At 42.0% G+C, this 16,082-nt stretch overlaps 3 protein-coding genes and 1 long non-coding RNA gene across 10 annotated transcripts; 2 read left to right on the forward strand and 2 right to left on the reverse strand.

The window, feature by feature from the left end:
- Positions 1 to 197: 197 nt before the first annotated feature.
- Positions 198 to 1,339, reverse strand: Cnir (cornichon-like protein). Its single transcript, XM_076816242.1, has 4 exons — positions 1,038 to 1,339; positions 696 to 764; positions 360 to 613; positions 198 to 295 (listed from the first exon to the last, which is right to left on the reverse strand). The coding sequence occupies exons 1-4, from the start codon at positions 1,116 to 1,118 to the stop codon at positions 229 to 231; spliced, it is 471 nt and encodes a 156-aa protein (XP_076672357.1). The 5' UTR covers positions 1,119 to 1,339; the 3' UTR covers positions 198 to 228.
- An 86-nt stretch (positions 1,340 to 1,425) lies between these two features.
- On the forward strand, positions 1,426 to 3,525 carry Ift57 (intraflagellar transport 57). 2 transcript variants are annotated; one of them, XM_076816238.1, is made up of 7 exons: positions 1,426 to 1,603; positions 1,707 to 1,866; positions 1,948 to 2,229; positions 2,296 to 2,461; positions 2,534 to 2,642; positions 2,715 to 3,056; positions 3,111 to 3,525. In XM_076816238.1, exons 2-7 carry the CDS (start codon positions 1,709 to 1,711, stop codon positions 3,275 to 3,277), a joined length of 1,224 nt encoding a protein of 407 aa, XP_076672353.1. In that variant the 5' UTR covers positions 1,426 to 1,603; positions 1,707 to 1,708; the 3' UTR covers positions 3,278 to 3,525. The 2 variants fall into 2 exon arrangements, with proteins under 2 accessions (XP_076672353.1, XP_076672352.1); XM_076816237.1 differs by lacking the exon at positions 1,426 to 1,603 and having other exon boundaries at positions 1,638 to 1,866.
- A 744-nt stretch (positions 3,526 to 4,269) lies between these two features.
- LOC143371262 (protein croquemort) lies at positions 4,270 to 10,799 on the forward strand. 6 transcript variants are annotated; one of them, XM_076816229.1, is made up of 9 exons: positions 4,270 to 4,500; positions 8,223 to 8,358; positions 8,431 to 8,597; positions 8,667 to 8,808; positions 8,889 to 9,092; positions 9,174 to 9,385; positions 9,456 to 9,747; positions 9,820 to 9,893; positions 9,987 to 10,799. In XM_076816229.1, exons 2-9 carry the CDS (start codon positions 8,242 to 8,244, stop codon positions 10,249 to 10,251), a joined length of 1,473 nt encoding a protein of 490 aa, XP_076672344.1. In that variant the 5' UTR covers positions 4,270 to 4,500; positions 8,223 to 8,241; the 3' UTR covers positions 10,252 to 10,799. The 6 variants fall into 6 exon arrangements, with proteins under 6 accessions (XP_076672344.1, XP_076672342.1, XP_076672341.1 ...); XM_076816227.1 differs by having other exon boundaries at positions 4,270 to 4,484; positions 9,987 to 10,798; XM_076816226.1 differs by lacking the exon at positions 4,270 to 4,500 and adding an exon at positions 6,744 to 6,769.
- LOC143371271 (uncharacterized) lies at positions 10,697 to 11,213 on the reverse strand. The gene is made up of 2 exons (XR_013085991.1): positions 10,995 to 11,213; positions 10,697 to 10,811 (listed from the first exon to the last, which is right to left on the reverse strand). It is a non-coding gene; the product is annotated as an uncharacterized LOC143371271 (long non-coding RNA).
- Positions 11,214 to 16,082: the final 4,869 nt, after the last annotated feature.

Raw genomic sequence — 16,082 nt, forward strand, 5'->3', positions numbered from 1 at the left:
CCTCTACAATCACATAGATGTCTTACATTCGAAGAATATCGGTCCTTAAAAAGATATAATACAGGCTTAAGATACTAATGTGATTGACAAATGACACTTCTCTTATGTATCTTAACAGAGTTTCATTTGGTATTAACAACAGAAAAATAAATAGACGATGAAACATGACTGAAGCAAAAGGCAGAGACGTATAAAAATTTAAATATTATAGGTATTTTTATTCCACTTTTAATACTCCACCATGTCTGCTTCGTTTCTATTGATTGGATCTCCTTTTAATAACGCGATGATCATGCTGAAACACGAAGGAGGGTAACAATAGCGTTCGGTTGCCTGTAATTGGGCTTACAAATACTCACCAATAAAGATAAATAAAGAAGAATATAAGATAATATCCAAGATAGATCATACAATCTCTCGTATGCCTTTTCAGTTGCCCACGATTATGGATCTCTGTGGGATCGTATACTCCCATATTACCTCTGGGCACTCCAAAATATTCATAGAGCAACCACAGTGTCATTGGTAAGTTTACCAAGCACAATATCAATTGCCCGTGTGTTAACAGTAAAAACTCTAGGAACGAATGTGCTATAAGCTTTGGTCTTACCCACTGTAAAATATTAGTCCTTATAGTGATCCAATTAATACAGTTGTACGTACGAATATAGGGAATAGAAACACGATGAAATTACCAAGTTCAACTTTGAACAACACTGTTGAGCATTCAAGTAGTCACATTCTAAATCTGATAAAGTAATCACCTATGAAATCGGGATAAGGAAAGTAATTACACCTTTTTATACCATCAACAAAGCCAGAGAAAGAATGTTGCAAAAAGCGTAAAATTAAACGTGGCGCCAATACTGTTATAAGTAGAAAAACAAACAGTACATCGTTGAAATCCCTAGCCATGTCTTTTTAACAATACACGCATGTAGAACTCGACGGCCGTGTGGCACAGTTAAGTGAAGAGGAAGTGAGGAATTGCGTAAATTCCAATGCGATCACGGTGATTATGAAACATAAAAGGATACAAAATACACGAGGAGGAAAAGTACCGAACCGGTATCGATTAAAGCTAGTACGAACAACAGCGGCTCGGATATTAGACACATTCTAATGATCTGTTAGTACAAGTGGACGTTTGCTTGCATTAGGATCGAATCTGATAATTCATAGGTATTCTCCTTGTGGACCAATACACTCGAAATGCCCAGCGCGTAGAAATTTCAATAAATACAAGAGAAAACTGAATATGACCGATTGTCAAAATCAACAAAATGAATAACTCACGGCACTGCCAACTATCGAGGTCCCTCGCGAGCTCACGGCACAGTGAACCAGCAGTTTTTCGCAAACCGAATACGAATATCCCTAGTTACCGATGGATGACATTTAAACTATATAAATAATTCTATTGCAATGTTGCATACACTTGTATATATGTGACCACGCGATGGAAAAGGGCGATGTCGTCGGATCATGGAATCTCATATGATTAAAATAAACATTTACGAAATGTCTACTTATTAGTATACTGGACTTTGCGTTTTATTCACAGATATAAATAAATTATATAAAAGATAATATAGAATAAGAGGTAAACATATACAACTCTGCGAAAAAAGATTTATGGTTTGCACAGACTTATATGTATTCTTTGCACTGGCGCATGTGATGATACGATTAAATGATAATTACAGAAATGTTTCGAGACACTCCAAAGATCGTTATAGAAGATGCATCTTCTCCATCTACCTCCTATGTTATGTACGTCAGAATGGAGGACTTATTAGAGAAGTTGAAGTTGTTGAATTACGATACCGAGTTTTTATCAGAGTTTAAAATAAAAGCTATAAATAGGTAGTTATGTCAGTTGTATATGTAACTTTCCATCTCGCATTCTGCAAATCTACAAGAGAATTGTGTCCATTCAAAATACAGGAACTATTTTGTAACGCAGACAAATCCAGGAGAGCAATTTTATACGTTTACATCTTTAGCTGCATGGTTAATCAGAAAGACTGGCAGGAAATTTGAGCCTCCGCAAGAGTCTGACGATCCTAACTCTACGATAGCCCTAACATTAGATCACTTAAGGGACCTGAATGTACCAGTAGAATTTCCACCTAATAAACTCAAACAAGGCAGCGGAGAGCATGCTATCTACGTTCTGGATAACTTGGCGGACGAAGCACTGAAGACACAAAAGTTTCAGTGGAAAAAGTAAGTCCCTTAAATTATATTTAAGAAGAATCTAATCGAGCGTCTTATGCGAGCAAACATTCATAGGGTAGAAATACCACCCGACGAGCCGAACGATGAACCCGACATAGAGGATGACGACGCAGAGCTAATCCTGGAGAAAGTGGAGGAAGAAATGATGGCCGAGTGCGACGACGAGGATGAAGATATTTTACACGTTGATGACATCACAAAACTTTATGGGCAGGACTTTGTGAGTAAACGTTCCTTACTCGAGTTTAGAAACCAAAGATTATGCGTGGGACTACTTGTCAACCATTTACAGATCGAAACGTATAAGCTCGATGATATCTTGGAGTCTAAAACGAACAGGGAAGAGTGGCAGTTAGAACTGGAAAGAGTTTTACCTCAACTGAAAGTCACTATTAAAACAGGTACAGAGTGTCTGGTAAATATTTAAAGAGGCAATTCCGTAGGAAAGATTTAGAAATAGAGGTTCCCTTCAGATTCAAGGGATTGGAGGTCGCACATAGATCAAATGAAGCAACTCCGTACGAACATAGCAGGAAATCTCACTGGAACCAGAAGTCAATTGGACAAACTACACATCGATATAACGAATACATTGGACAAAGTAAAGACCAGAGAATCATATTTGAATAGGCAGTTGGAGCCTATTTTGAGAGAGTACCAAAGGCTTCAAGAGGAACTGTCGAAAGTCAAGGAACAATATCGCGACGTTAGCGGGGGCGTAACGGAGAGGACAAGGATCTTTAATAAACTTTCAGAGGAACTGGAACACATAAAAAGAGAGATGGATGAAAGAGGATCGAGCATGACAGATGGAAGTAAGTACCACGATGTGCAATACTGATACATTGATTGCATCTGCTCCTTTACAGCTCCACTGGTCAATATAAAAAAGACGATAACCAAAATGAAATCCGAGATTTCTGAAATGAACGTCCGAATCGGCGTATTAGAGTACAGTTTAATGTGCGCGCGGATACGGGATCGCACGCAGCTGCAAGAAGACATGAACACCACAAACAGCATCGCGATAACTTAAGTTGTCGGGTAACTGAAATCTTTATTACCACTCGTATCGCGTGATCGAACAATATCACCAGAAGCGATATTTAGTTTTACCGGAGCCGTGTCAGTATTTTTATTTAACGATGATTGTTAATAAGGGTCCAATGAAGCATCTGCCTGGCGCATCGTCTTTGTGAAGTTTGTACGCACTGAAAACTGATTGTTCGATCCTGCACTATTTTTCACGGCGATGAAATCGCAATAAATAAACTTTTGCAACAATCGAAACTATTATTCCCGGTAGAGATACAGAGAAGTCCTACATTCAACAGTTGTGTGGAGACTGAGAGCCGTTTTCGATGTCCCATTTCAGGCAGCCGCGCACCGTTCAATGCGAGTAGTAGAAGTTGAATGAGATTGATACGACCCTATCTCTCTTTATTTTCCTACGGTTTTTGTTTCGACCTCGTCTCGACGCTCGAAACCCGTTTACCTTGACACATGGACGTGCCCGGCACACTTCCCTATTTCGCTTGCAACACGTGCATGGTCAGCGGAATGAGACGTTGGTGAGCTAGCGGGGCGTTAACGTAAAGACGTTCCGAGCGCCGAGACAATCGGCGCGAGAAAATAAACTAGGAAAAGCAATCACGCGAGCCTTGCTTGAGGTCGGGAGCACGTGTCTCGCTCCGTTCCCACTGAAGAATGCACATTGCACGGAGCCTTAAAGTGGAACGTCGTAGGACGTAGTCGACTTTGTCCACATTTAACTGCCGAATTGGCGACTCGAAGTAACTTGTCCCAAAGGACCCAAAACCCTGTGCTGTCTTATTCTTGCCATGCTACCTCCATGGTAGGTTAATGTTCTAAGTGCAAGCAGCGTAACTATTTCGCTATTATCGATCGAAGAAGAAATGGTAATTTTTAATGGAACTTTTGACGAATCGAAGAGAGGACCCCGTAATCGCATCCAACGACAGTGCGCTGTTCCGCCACCCAGTGATCCCTCCTCTGCGGGCGATTTCTTGGTCGGCCTTGCTTTAACAGTCCGCGAACTGGACGGGCGAAGGTTTGCGCAGGCCAGTCGTCGTGTAATCTTTCGCGTTCACGTTACTATTGGACGTTGTCAGCTTGCCCGCTGCATTTTAACAACGGGAACCGTGTGCGGCCGGTGGCAACGGGCGACGACAGTGAAGCGAAAACGTCGCGGATCCCTTACGGGAATAATTCAGCACAGCCAGGTTCGTAATTAAAACAGTACCAGCGAATTCGCACGCATTCACTTCGATCAGCCGACTTCTCCGGTACCCGCACGCGTGTCCCTAATTTATTTTAATACAATTAACCGACCGACGTCGTGCCGTCGGTGATTTTAAAATCTACCAGTGGCATAACACTCGAGGAACCATCGGCGTAATTAAAAAAGTAAAAGAAGGAAGAACTTTCACGCGTTACGTAGAAAAGGTTTTTCAGTCCCGCATGTGCACGAGCGTCGAGTGCCATTCAAGGGTCACCGACTCCTGTATCTCTCGGACAGGATGCACTTTCTTTCCCGTTTGAGAGACTCCTCTGCAGAGAGATGGTACATGTCGATCTATCCTCTCGACTTTCACGTACTTGCTTCGCGTACTTTGATCGAATATCTGGTTCGTTCCAAAGACATTTTAGAGACGCAATTTTATCGTACTTACGTCGACGAACGCCGCGCGTTAATCATAATATATGGGCAAAAAACTTTCGCCTTTCGTGGTAATGCGCAAAGTAACTTACTATTTATCAGTTTTTCGCGCACGCTAGCGACAGAAATAGGCGGCAATAATTGCACAGATAATCGCTGTACGACGACACGTTCCTCCCCGCGAGGAGACTTCCATGTGCGATTAATCATCGCGAGATTCACGCGGGAACAGTGAAGTCATCGTTCTTTTTTTTTTTAACTCGACTTTGGTACGCGCGAGTAAAACGAGAATGAGCGAAGTATCGTTTATGTGGTTGACTCATTTATTTTCGAATTCGTCGGCCGTACGGACGATTAATAAGACATAAAATATACATGTATGCCGAGGCGCAAGCAGCAACGCCGCATGAATTAATCGTGCGTGGAGTTTTTATGGCTGTTCATTGTCCGCGATTATAGCGTTTTCGGGGTCAGTCGGGGGCGATAATACTTGCGCATATACGGGCGAAGCATCTCGCTGTGAAAATTACGTGGCGTGCAATTTTTTATCTTCAGTCCGCGGTCTTGCAGCGAAATTAATCGAGGAATTTTGAACTTTGCCCTAACGCGCGATAATGAACGTTTTCGCGGCTTACTCCAAAGAGTGAGCCCCCAAAAGTAGCCTCTTTTTGGTCCCACGATTTTGGAACTGAATTTTATGACGAGACATCAATCACACGAAATTTTCGAGTTTAGGTGCCGATTAGTTTCTGAGATATGGGCGGTCAAAGAAGTGAAAATTCGTTAACGCGTCAGCCCATATACTTCAATGTACGGACTTTTATGTCAGTCCGATAATTTAAACGATTTTTTTCCGGGGGTTTTACTGACGGAAATCATGAAATATAAATGACTGTGTAGTGGGTGTTTTTTTTAATATCGTCCACCGTATTGAATAAGCCATTGTGAGTTTTGCTGGCAGCTAACATTGAATATGAACTTAGATTTTCAAAATTCACAATGACCGATTCAACATTGTGGGCGATATATTAAAAAAAACACCGATTGCACAGACATTTATACTTCTTCATTTTCATTTCTTTGATCATCCATATCTCAGTAACTAATTGTCACCTCAACTTGAAAATTAGTTGTGATTGATGTCTCGTCATAAGGTATCATTTGGCACAAAATTCAGTTGCAAAACCGTGGCACCAAAAAGAGGCTAAAAAAGTGGTAATAATAATACGTTTATTAACGGAAGCCCTTTGATACATAAGTGAGAAAAAGAACAAAAATAATGAGGCCTCAAAGAACGAAAATAACAAAAAAAGCCTCATTTTTGGGTCACTCTTCGTCCCCACTGACGGAATTAGATTCATAAGCTGACGTTCGGTTATCGTTAATAAAAATCGGGAGGCGGGCTACTGGAAACGCAATAATTCACGTGCAAACAACGTTATCAGTTAAGATTTGATTCTTTTCCAAGGATCTGTCTAGCGATGGCAATTTTGCTCTCTGCTCCGTGACACCGGGACACTGTTTGTTTTTTTAAAAACAACCAACATCGAAGTTGTTATTCGATAATATGTATATTTCGTAACCTTCGACTTGAGATAAGTGACTTACCTTAACCATCGATTACGTTTGTAAGACGAAAGCTGCCAGATAATCAACATTAAAATGATCGCGAAATCTGTTATCACTCGGTGGAGATAGCGCGGCTACTTTTTCTGTACGCGATTCGATCTGTCGCGTACGAAATAATATTTAACGAATAGTAATGAGATAGGTGGAAGGGCACTATGATGAATCAGTATTTATGAAACGAACAAAGTAGCCTGTGGATAGATGATAAATGAATCGGACGTAAGTATTTATAATGTGTGAGATAATGTTATCTTTAGGAAACAAGTGCTCGATTTGCATTAGATATAGAAACTCTATCATAGACAGTTTATCTGATCAGGAAGTCATCGAAAGTAATTCGTGTAATACTCTATCCTATGCGCTGATAATATCGTTCCAGCACAGCATTCGATAATGCCTATATCAATAGTTTACAATCCAGAACAGAGTGTTGTACAAGAGGAGTGATCTTTAACGGGGCATGAGTTCAGTTTTGGAGTGGATTGTACTGTCTGTTTCTTCTTTTGGTAATTGCTTAGAAAATCATCCTTTTCCTTTCACTTTCGCGGCGAATTAACAAGCCCGGTGAGTTGTGTCAGCGATGTCAGAACACGCGAGATACGCAACGATTTTGAAACTGTCATCCGGTACAAAATACAATATTGATCAGTGATCGCCTAACATTTTTCGCTGGCATCAGAGCCGTAGATCTTGTCGAGCAAATGTTTATGTCGAACAAGGAATTTATCTCGTCGCGATCCGAGAATATGATTAACAAAACAATGATTAAGTAATGTAGATGAGATTGCTGGCACGAACTTCATGGTCAACATTGTTCGAGGATTGAATAAAAGAAACGATCGGTTTATCTGAATTGCTCACTGAATGGCAGTGAAAGAAGTTGGACAAATATTACGAGCCTGAACTATGAGATCATTCGAATTCTCCATTCATCAACTGGTTTCCGTGTATGGAAATAAGCGGACATTAACATGGCTTCAAACGTTCGCGCCGACATTTTAATATGCATCATGCGCTATTGATACGTTGGCCTTTGTCAATCGTAAGATGTCTTCTCGGACCGTTCTCTTTTCCGTTTAAGTACACTTTCCATCTGCTTCTTTTCAACTAACAGCAAACCTGCGTAAAATTTTCGTTTACAATGCTTCATATCGCAACATCAGCGTCATTCGTTTCCGACATGTCCGCTTTCACGACGTAATCGCACGAAAGATTACTGACATAACGATATCTGGGTTTCCCGTTTCGGACGGGTATCGTGGCACTTTATGCGTAGCTATGCTCCACAATCGTGCTCTGATCTATTCCTCCAGTCTCCAAAGAAAGAATGGATCACGTGCTTACGCTCGGTCAGGCCAATGATGTAGTGGCACGCTCGTCAATAAAACGCACACTTGTTCAACATTCCACGAGCCGCATTGCTAATACCGCAGAATGTATTTAGAAGAGACTTAAATTTAAGAAATTTCTCTCCTAGGTAATGTATGATTTTTTATGAAAACCACCGTGGATTTTGTAATGTCCTCGGTGTCATTGTATACCCCGGACAGTACCATCTAAAGAATATTACCAAGTACAAGGCATTAACGCTTGCTTCCGCTGATTAAACATACTGGGAATCATAAATCAGAATAAGAGACAATGTTTGACAATGTTGTGCTTGTGTTTCCAGGTCGGAACTATCCGATAAAATGTGGAAGGGTAGGGTGAAATTTATCATCATATTCGCAGTGGGCCTAGTGTTAACAATCGTTGGACTGGTTGTGGGGATACTTTGGCCTTCGTTGTATAAAAATATTTTGAACAAGGTAAGTCCGAAAGCAATGTCGCTTGTGCTTTCCCATTATTCCTTGATTCTTACGTACGATATTTTTCCATAGGAACTGACATTGACACAGACGTCCACTAACTATGATCTTTGGAAGCAAACACCAATCCCCATGTACTTGAAACTGTACATGTTTAATTTGTCTAATCCGGAGGCATTGACAACACCGAATTCAACAGTGAAGCCTAAATTCGTGGAGATGGGTCCTTACGTATTCAAGTACCAAGATTTTCATTAAGTATAACAAGTTTCATCGAGCTCCTTCTGAATGATATTCCTTTATCGCAGGGAAGTCGACTATAAGGTCCAACAGACATGGAACGACAACGGCACTATAACATTTCAAAGGAAAAGGGTATGGCATTTCGACGAGTCCTTGTCAGCGGGTAGTTTGTCAGACAGTGTGACGAATATAAACCCAGTCACCGCAGTACGTATTCCCTACCATCGCCATTCTCTACACAAATAACTTTGCGTGGGTTACTCTACATCTGTTCATTACTTTCTCAGAGTGTCGCGTACACATTGAGGTACAAACAACCGATTCTCCGCGACATAGCGAACAGAGTGATGAAGTCGATAGGACAGAAGCTAGTAATCACTAAGACTGTCAACGAGTTGCTTTTCGAAGGCTACAACGATACCATGCTGCTGATTGCTCGAAAGCTGAAGCTCACGCAGATTCCAATGAATAAATTCGCTTGGTTCTACGGCGTAAGTTGCGTTATACAAGAGTATCTCGTCAGGAACGCGTGAACTCGTTCTAAGAGAATAATAGTCCGCTAACATTCGCAGAGGAACGGTTCCGCCAGTTACGATGGAACGTTCAACATGTTGACCGGTGCGACCAACAGACTCGACTTAGGAATTGTGAAGCAATGGAATTACCAGGATAGAGTGAGTTATTATCCTGGTGAGTGTGGAGTGGTGAAAGGAACGAACGGCGATTTGTGGCCACCACTGCCTGATAACGATACCGTATCCTTTTTCGTGTCTGATATCTGCACGTAAGTAGAATCGTTTATCGAAGGTGGAAGAGATCAAGGAGGAAATAATTCTTCCCAATTTTCTTAACAGGAGTATGCAGGCTGTGTATAATGGCACAATGGAACACGAAGGATTAGCAGGCGTCAGATACGTTAACGACGATTATATATTTGATAATGGGACAAAAGTACCGTCGCGAAGCTGTTACTGTGAGGGAGACTGCGTACCCTCGGGAGCGTTAAATATATCATCATGCAAGTGGGGCGCGCCAGCTTTTATCAGCCTGCCGCACTTTTATACGGCGGACCCGAGTTACAGAGCGAATATCGACGGGATGGATCCAAACCGAACGAAGCACGAGCTCTCGATAGCCCTAGAGCCGGTAACTATCGAGAAACTGCGAACGACAATCGCTGAACGTCACATGCTATACGACTACTTTAACGTTTTACAGAAAACGGGAGTCCCACTGAGAGTGCACGCGCAGTTACAATTGAACCTGTTGCTTCAACCTGACGAGTCCATGACGTAAGATCTCTGTCGTTTTTCTGATTAGAATATGAGGCATTCGCGAGCGAATCTTTTAGGCGAAATTAAGTTTCAAGGTGATGTTACTTCCAGGATGTTCAAGCATATTAAGAAAACGTTTGTACCGATGCTGTGGTTCACGCAAGAAGCCACCTTGACGTCCGACTATGCTAGCACAGTCAAAATGATTATGATCGCTGAGTCTTTGGGTGGCGTGACATCCTTCGGTGTCTGTGGTATTGGTGTTTTAATCATTTTCATCGGTATCTTCGTGTTACTGCGAGAGAAATTCAGAGGGGAGGAGACCCAGACCCTTTTGGCGAGAAACAATGGGGACATAAGCAGTATCAATGGATGATCATTTCCACTTCTAACTATCAGACTGTTACGGTACTTAAAATGATATTGAATGACGAGGAACTGCTACCGCCTTTGGAGTCCGAAATTCTATAACATTCACATATATTCCAAGTTCTACTGCAAATCTTCCTGTTGTGATTAGAGTAACGCAGAACGCCGCCGAGGTAATCGCGGAACTATCAAATCGATGTAAACCGAACAGTGTCTCTAGAATTGTTTTGTAAATATGCTTGCAAGATGTTTCTACATTTAGAGCGTTAATCAAGTGCCTCGCCCACCTTAGTGGGAACGGTCGTCGGAGATGATGCAAGATGAAAGGAGGACCTCGTATATTTAAGGACGAGACACACAAGCCCACGGACAGATTATAATTGAACGTTAATTCTTTCTAAGCAAAGGGTAGGAGAACTTAGTCCCAATCTCTCTCGAAATATTTTTCTAGCAACTCGAAATGCGTACGATAATCTAGACACGACGCGTACCTGCGAAGCCGTGATAAAAGTATTAGAATCGCGTTGATTAGCTTCGATCCGAGCTCACCTCAATCATCTATACTCCCTGTCATTTAAGAAGGAACCTGCTGACCGACGAGTTTAGACCGGTTCTGCGCAGGTTGACGCTCATTGGTGCCGGGAGAAGCCACTATTGGCTGTACCCCCACCAATGCTTTTTCGGAGACAATGAGCTCATTCTACATGCGCGAAACGGGTTCCTTCTTAAATGACTCCTGGTGTAGTTAACGTTTTAGCACTTATAATATTGTTACGGCTGTGATAACTAGAAACATCTTCCAATGTAAATATAAGAAGATTCATTAGCAATAAAAGGACATTAATTTTATACGATATCTTTGCCAAGAAAAGGTACATTTCTTTTCATCACTCCACCCCCATATCATAATTACTAGTTGCCCCTTTACCCGGTTTCACCCGGGAATTGTTTATATTTCCCACGTTCTATATAAATAGCCTACCATAATATGATAATATGATAGGTTTATCCATAGACCAGGTATAGAATATACCTATGCCTCGTCTGTGCATGTGATGATAGATCTATTCTACACTTCGCCGATGCATGTATGCACCTCGTCTGTGTTACAAGTATCGATATGTCGGAGAATCGCCGTACCGACCGTCGCCGATAAAACAGTGCCACCCAGCAGCATTCGTTTCCAGAAACTATTTCAGGTTGTCGTTGACAAAACGCAGCTTCCAACTATGTCCTTACAGGTAATTGGACGCACCCGGGGTACACTTCAGGGTGCCAAGAAAAACAGTTCCCGAAAGGCGTCCACATTTCGCCAAGTAACGGAACGGGGATCATAATCGCGTAAGAGGTTCGCGCGACAGCTTGTTGTTGCCAGGCAACCGCTTGCGAGCCACTGCGCATTGTTACCCGCGCAGCCGCCAACGAGCGTTGCTAGGCTACGTAACTGAGCGTTGCTATGCGTCGCAAACCTCCTCAATCTCGTGTGTGCCGCGTACGCGAGTGGCCAATGTGGATGATTTTACGTCTTTTGATGGGCAGGTGAGGAGTCTTGGCGAGTGTCAACGATACGGGCGCGTGTGTATCGGAATGTAATCGTGGCCGAGGACCAGCCGTTGCCTTTTTCCGTTCATCTTCGACGACGCGAACCGCGACCACGTTCGAGGAACGACGCGTAATGTCGCCGCAAGGATTCCGCGAGCCGCGGATTTTCCACCAGGATACCATGCCGTCGAGGGGGCAGCCGGGGCAGCGAAGCACATTCAACATGGCGCAGTAAGTAACGCGTCTAACGCCGTTTTCCCGCCAACCAGTTCAACATGCCGCTCATACACCTAAATATCGATCCGTTTGGCAGTCATATATTTCATCTGGGTTTAAGGTTCCGCGCGTGAATTCATATTTAGATTCAGGCATATTCCAACGCGTTCAGACTTGTACAGTCGAACGTAAGAGAGGCGTGTTTTTTAATTTGTTTGAGATTGAAGGTACGTACTTACATGGGAACGAGTGCACATGCGCACTTTGCGCGCGAAATGTATTTATAATCGAAGACAAATTGTCCCATGCGTCTGTCGACTCTTCTGTAGGATGCATTTGTCAAAAATATGGGCATTTTAAAATTGGCCTCGTAAAAATTGTCGAAAGTTGACGCTGCGGCAATTTTTACAAGGCCAATTTTAAAATGCCCAAATTTTTGACAATTCAACCATGAAGAGGAAGGATAGAACTATATTCTGTTTTTTTTTTAGATTTTTAAAATCGCGCCCCTTGTTAAAAAACTGCATTTGTTTGAAATAATTTCACAAAAATGGTTAAAAAAAATTGTTTCTGAAACTGAAATAATTCTTTCTTAAAACTTCAATGTCTTTTCTACAAATCGTCGTAAATCTCATCTCCATCTGTTTACTACTTCCATAGTTGTAATTTATAGTTGAAATGTTAATCCAGAAAATGTCCGATTTCGCGTGGAATGTCCCTGTGTCAAGCTAGTCCATAAGTATGACCACGTGCATTCTAATCTCAACTTCCGAGCATCAGGCTTTCATGAGAGCACGGAGGTTGAACGGCATCTGTGTCCGCTCGCGGGCTTGACGTGCCTCAACAAAACACGTGGCCTTAGTATCAGGAGTTCAGGAACATCAGTTAGTAAAGCGTAACTTCCTACTATCTCATGCTTTTCTAGTAAAAGCGCGGGCTCCTTCTACGGTTGTAGGCGGATAACATCCTCTCTTTCTCCCCACTTCATTCGCTTTCCCCACTGTTCCGTGTGACTCAACTGATAGGACACGCACGCGCTTCGATATTGTGATACGAGAAATAAAACATTCAGCGTGCAACAGATGCATTCGCGTTGGATGAAATATTTCTGAATTATTCAGTACATATTTCTTGTTTCAAATATAACATCTGGAGAGTGGCATCTAACGCCTTCGACGAATTACATATTTTTTCGTAAAGCGCTGATAATAAGCATAAGGATTTAGATGACAATAGACATATTTCAAGTAATCGAATACACATTGATCACTCTGTTCGACGACGTATTCAGTTTATTATGAAAAATTCTCAGTTATTCTCTGTCCGAATGTTAATTCTTTTAAAACTATTGTCATTAATATAACTTGTTGCGTAAAAACGGCGCGTTGGTGGCAGGCACGTCACGTTCTTACCGCGTGTGATTCGTGTTTACATGCGCACAAACTGCGCGAGTCATCTGCGGATTGTCGTCGTTTCGTTAGGATAACATGAACCGCAGGAGGTTCATGGCTGCTCCGATTTCTAAAGCGGGAACCACAAGCTGTTTGAAAAGCGTTCGCTTTAATTCCCCTCAGTTCGCTCACTATTCATATCATTTGTTAAGTACATCGCATTTTCTTGAAGACACGAGTAGGTATTCCGATTCTATAACACATTGACACAATAAAGTACGACAGACTTAGGTGCGATGCACCTTCAATATACCCATGTACGTTAAAGCAATTCAACCGTACTTTATCTAGAGCGGATTTTAGAGAAATTATTTCTAGAAAAATTGTGTCAATAAGAAATGTAATTATCATAATACCCACTGATACGTAATCTAGAACCCGGCGTCTGATTACAAATTAGACTTCCTTAGATTTCCACTGATACCGAAATTATCTCCCATCGTACATTTTATTATTCACAATAAAATTAAATTCACTTAGTTTCCTTTGATGAATGATCACCTAACTGCTTTAAGTGGTGTGCTGAAGAATTCTTCGTACTTATTGCAAATTCACGAGTACTCAGGCTCCCAAGTTTTATCAAAGCCTATGCACGAGGTACATGGACGCGATTCCCGAATTCGTGGTGGTACAATCTGGGTTCTCCCGCGTTTTCGGTAGTATCGAACGGGTTCCCCACGTCCCTCCTGGTCCCTCCTCTTTGGCCCCTTGCCCCCCCCCCTCAACGCCACTTCCCCTAAGCCAGTGGTCCCGTAGAACTCTACTTTGGTGATGGTACCCTGCCGCTGGTGTTGTCCAGCACGTTGCCGAATTTTCGGAATGATTGATGGCTATTAATGCCCGGGCCAATCTTGGCCCCCGTGGAGGAACCGTCGATTTCGCGATGCGAAAACGGCCAAACGTTTGCCCTTCCCTTTGCAAATTATTCGCTACTGTGCGTGTGTGTGTGCACTCGTCCACACGTGGGTGCACATGTATACGCGAAAGCAGGGACGAATCTAAGGGGACTTAGTGCCACGAGGCAACTAAAAACTCTGTTTCAGTATCGCTGCTTTACACGCTTCAGTCTTTTGCCAGAGGTTTTAAATGTTATCAGTGTCTCATTCATCCGTGATAATGCGGCTGTACTTTCCGTAAAGTGTAAATTAAAATAACGTTGTCGAACTTTGTTCTCGTGGACGATGGAGTGTCTTGTGACTCTCATTTATGTATACCCTTGCAAGAAATTGCACAATCGGCCCAGGATCCATTTTGATAAAGTACAATAATTATTCTATCTATGCAGATCATAAAATAAGATCCTCTCGTAACCCTCTTTCCACGACACAAATTGGGAGATGAATTTTCAGTGGAAACTCTCGATACTCTTCACCCTGAGCTCTGTTACTGTTTAACACTTTCTAAGGATTCGATTTACATACCACCAATGGGGGCATCGTCTCTAAGATCTCGCCGGTCGCAAGTGGTAGAACCCGATTTGCTTGTATAGGCTGTCGCGTGTACTGCAACATTTTCATCGAACTGCAGCTGCTAAAGGGAAAGGGAAAGGGGGTGGTTGGAGAGGGGTAGAAGCCAGCGTCTATGAAAAGGTCAAAGGTTCCAGGTGTGTTTGCGTTTCGTGTACTGGTGTTACAGGTGCAGCCTCTTCCGCGGCTCTGCTCGCCGTTGCATCAGCAACATGTGTGTCCTTTATTAACAACAATTAACATTTACCCATTGTTTAAATACCGCCGCTTTCCGCTGACTCTTCCATATTTCAATTGCGCGCTTACTTCGAGGACGTCGAGGAATGGACTGTAAAATACTTCACAGTGACTCTAGCAAGTCTTAGGCACAAATTGTCGTTTTTTTTTTTATTGTTGTAATATTTGCATAGTGTAAATTGTAAAATGAGACGAGGGGAGTTGTTAACTGACGCCTGGAGTCTGTTACGAGTACGCTTTTGCTATAATGTTATATGTAACAATAGAACAGTAAACTCTTTTGTAACATTCACTTTATCACGTTTGTTAGAAGCGTGTTAGGTAACAGAAATCAGTGAATTTTCCTCACAATTCACAATATATTTTTTCATCTGAATAATATTACAATATTTATAAAATATAAATTACAGTATTCCTGGGCGTTAGTGAATTCATACAAATAAAATGTGTAATTGTAATTGTGAAATATGTTTTCTTCATTGGTACCTACTTAAGAAGCACGTAGTAAGGATCTCGTTCATTAACAATTGCAGTGTATGCAATAAACTATTCGTTCTTCTATATAAATTAATATTTATCTATTATGCTGAACAGATTCACGCCTCAGAAGTCTTCAATTTATGACACGAATTAAATAGCTGTTCTACGTAATTAAACCATCAACTCAATCATGAAAGAAGTGTGTCGAACTCAAATCTCTTCTTCTCAGTATCATTCCACGAACCCTATGAAACTTTTACCAGAAGTTTTGCGCAACTGTTGCCAGTTCCTGCAGGCACGATAAACACGATTTGACGCAAACGACCGGCTGATTAGGTTTCTCGATAATAGGAGAGTATCGACAAAAATTGGTGTCCGTTCCTCGTCCCAGCTGCCGCTTGTTGGCGCGATATTCCATGATTGATAATGTAGGTAGGACAAACATT

This window comes from Andrena cerasifolii, chromosome 7 (genome assembly GCF_050908995.1).
Source record: "Andrena cerasifolii isolate SP2316 chromosome 7, iyAndCera1_principal, whole genome shotgun sequence".
Lineage (NCBI taxonomy): Eukaryota > Metazoa > Arthropoda > Insecta > Hymenoptera > Andrenidae > Andrena > Andrena cerasifolii.

Bases quoted from the DNA above. Each gene is read 5' to 3' on its own strand.
- Cnir (XM_076816242.1), bottom strand. From the start codon at position 1,118: ATGTGTCTAATATCCGAGCCGCTGTTGTTCGTACTAGCTTTAATCGAT. The intron at 765-1,037 runs GTATCCTTTTAT...CCGATTTCATAG, and splicing joins TTTTCCTCCTCGTGTATTTT to GTGATTACTTTATCAGATTT. The intron at 296-359 runs GTGAGTATTTGT...TTCGTGTTTCAG, and splicing joins TTCTTTATTTATCTTTATTG to CATGATCATCGCGTTATTAA.
- Ift57 (XM_076816237.1), top strand. From the start codon at position 1,694: ATGATAATTACAGAAATGTTTCGAGACACTCCAAAGATCGTTATAGAA. The intron at 1,867-1,947 runs GTAGTTATGTCA...TTCAAAATACAG, and splicing joins AAAATAAAAGCTATAAATAG to GAACTATTTTGTAACGCAGA. The intron at 2,462-2,533 runs GTGAGTAAACGT...AACCATTTACAG, and splicing joins AACTTTATGGGCAGGACTTT to ATCGAAACGTATAAGCTCGA.
- LOC143371262 (XM_076816225.1), top strand. From the start codon at position 7,554: ATGCATCATGCGCTATTGATACGTTGGCCTTTGTCAATCGTAAGATGT. The intron at 9,386-9,455 runs GTAAGTAGAATC...TTTTCTTAACAG, and splicing joins TTCGTGTCTGATATCTGCAC to GAGTATGCAGGCTGTGTATA. The intron at 9,894-9,986 runs GTAAGATCTCTG...TGTTACTTCCAG, and splicing joins CAACCTGACGAGTCCATGAC to GATGTTCAAGCATATTAAGA.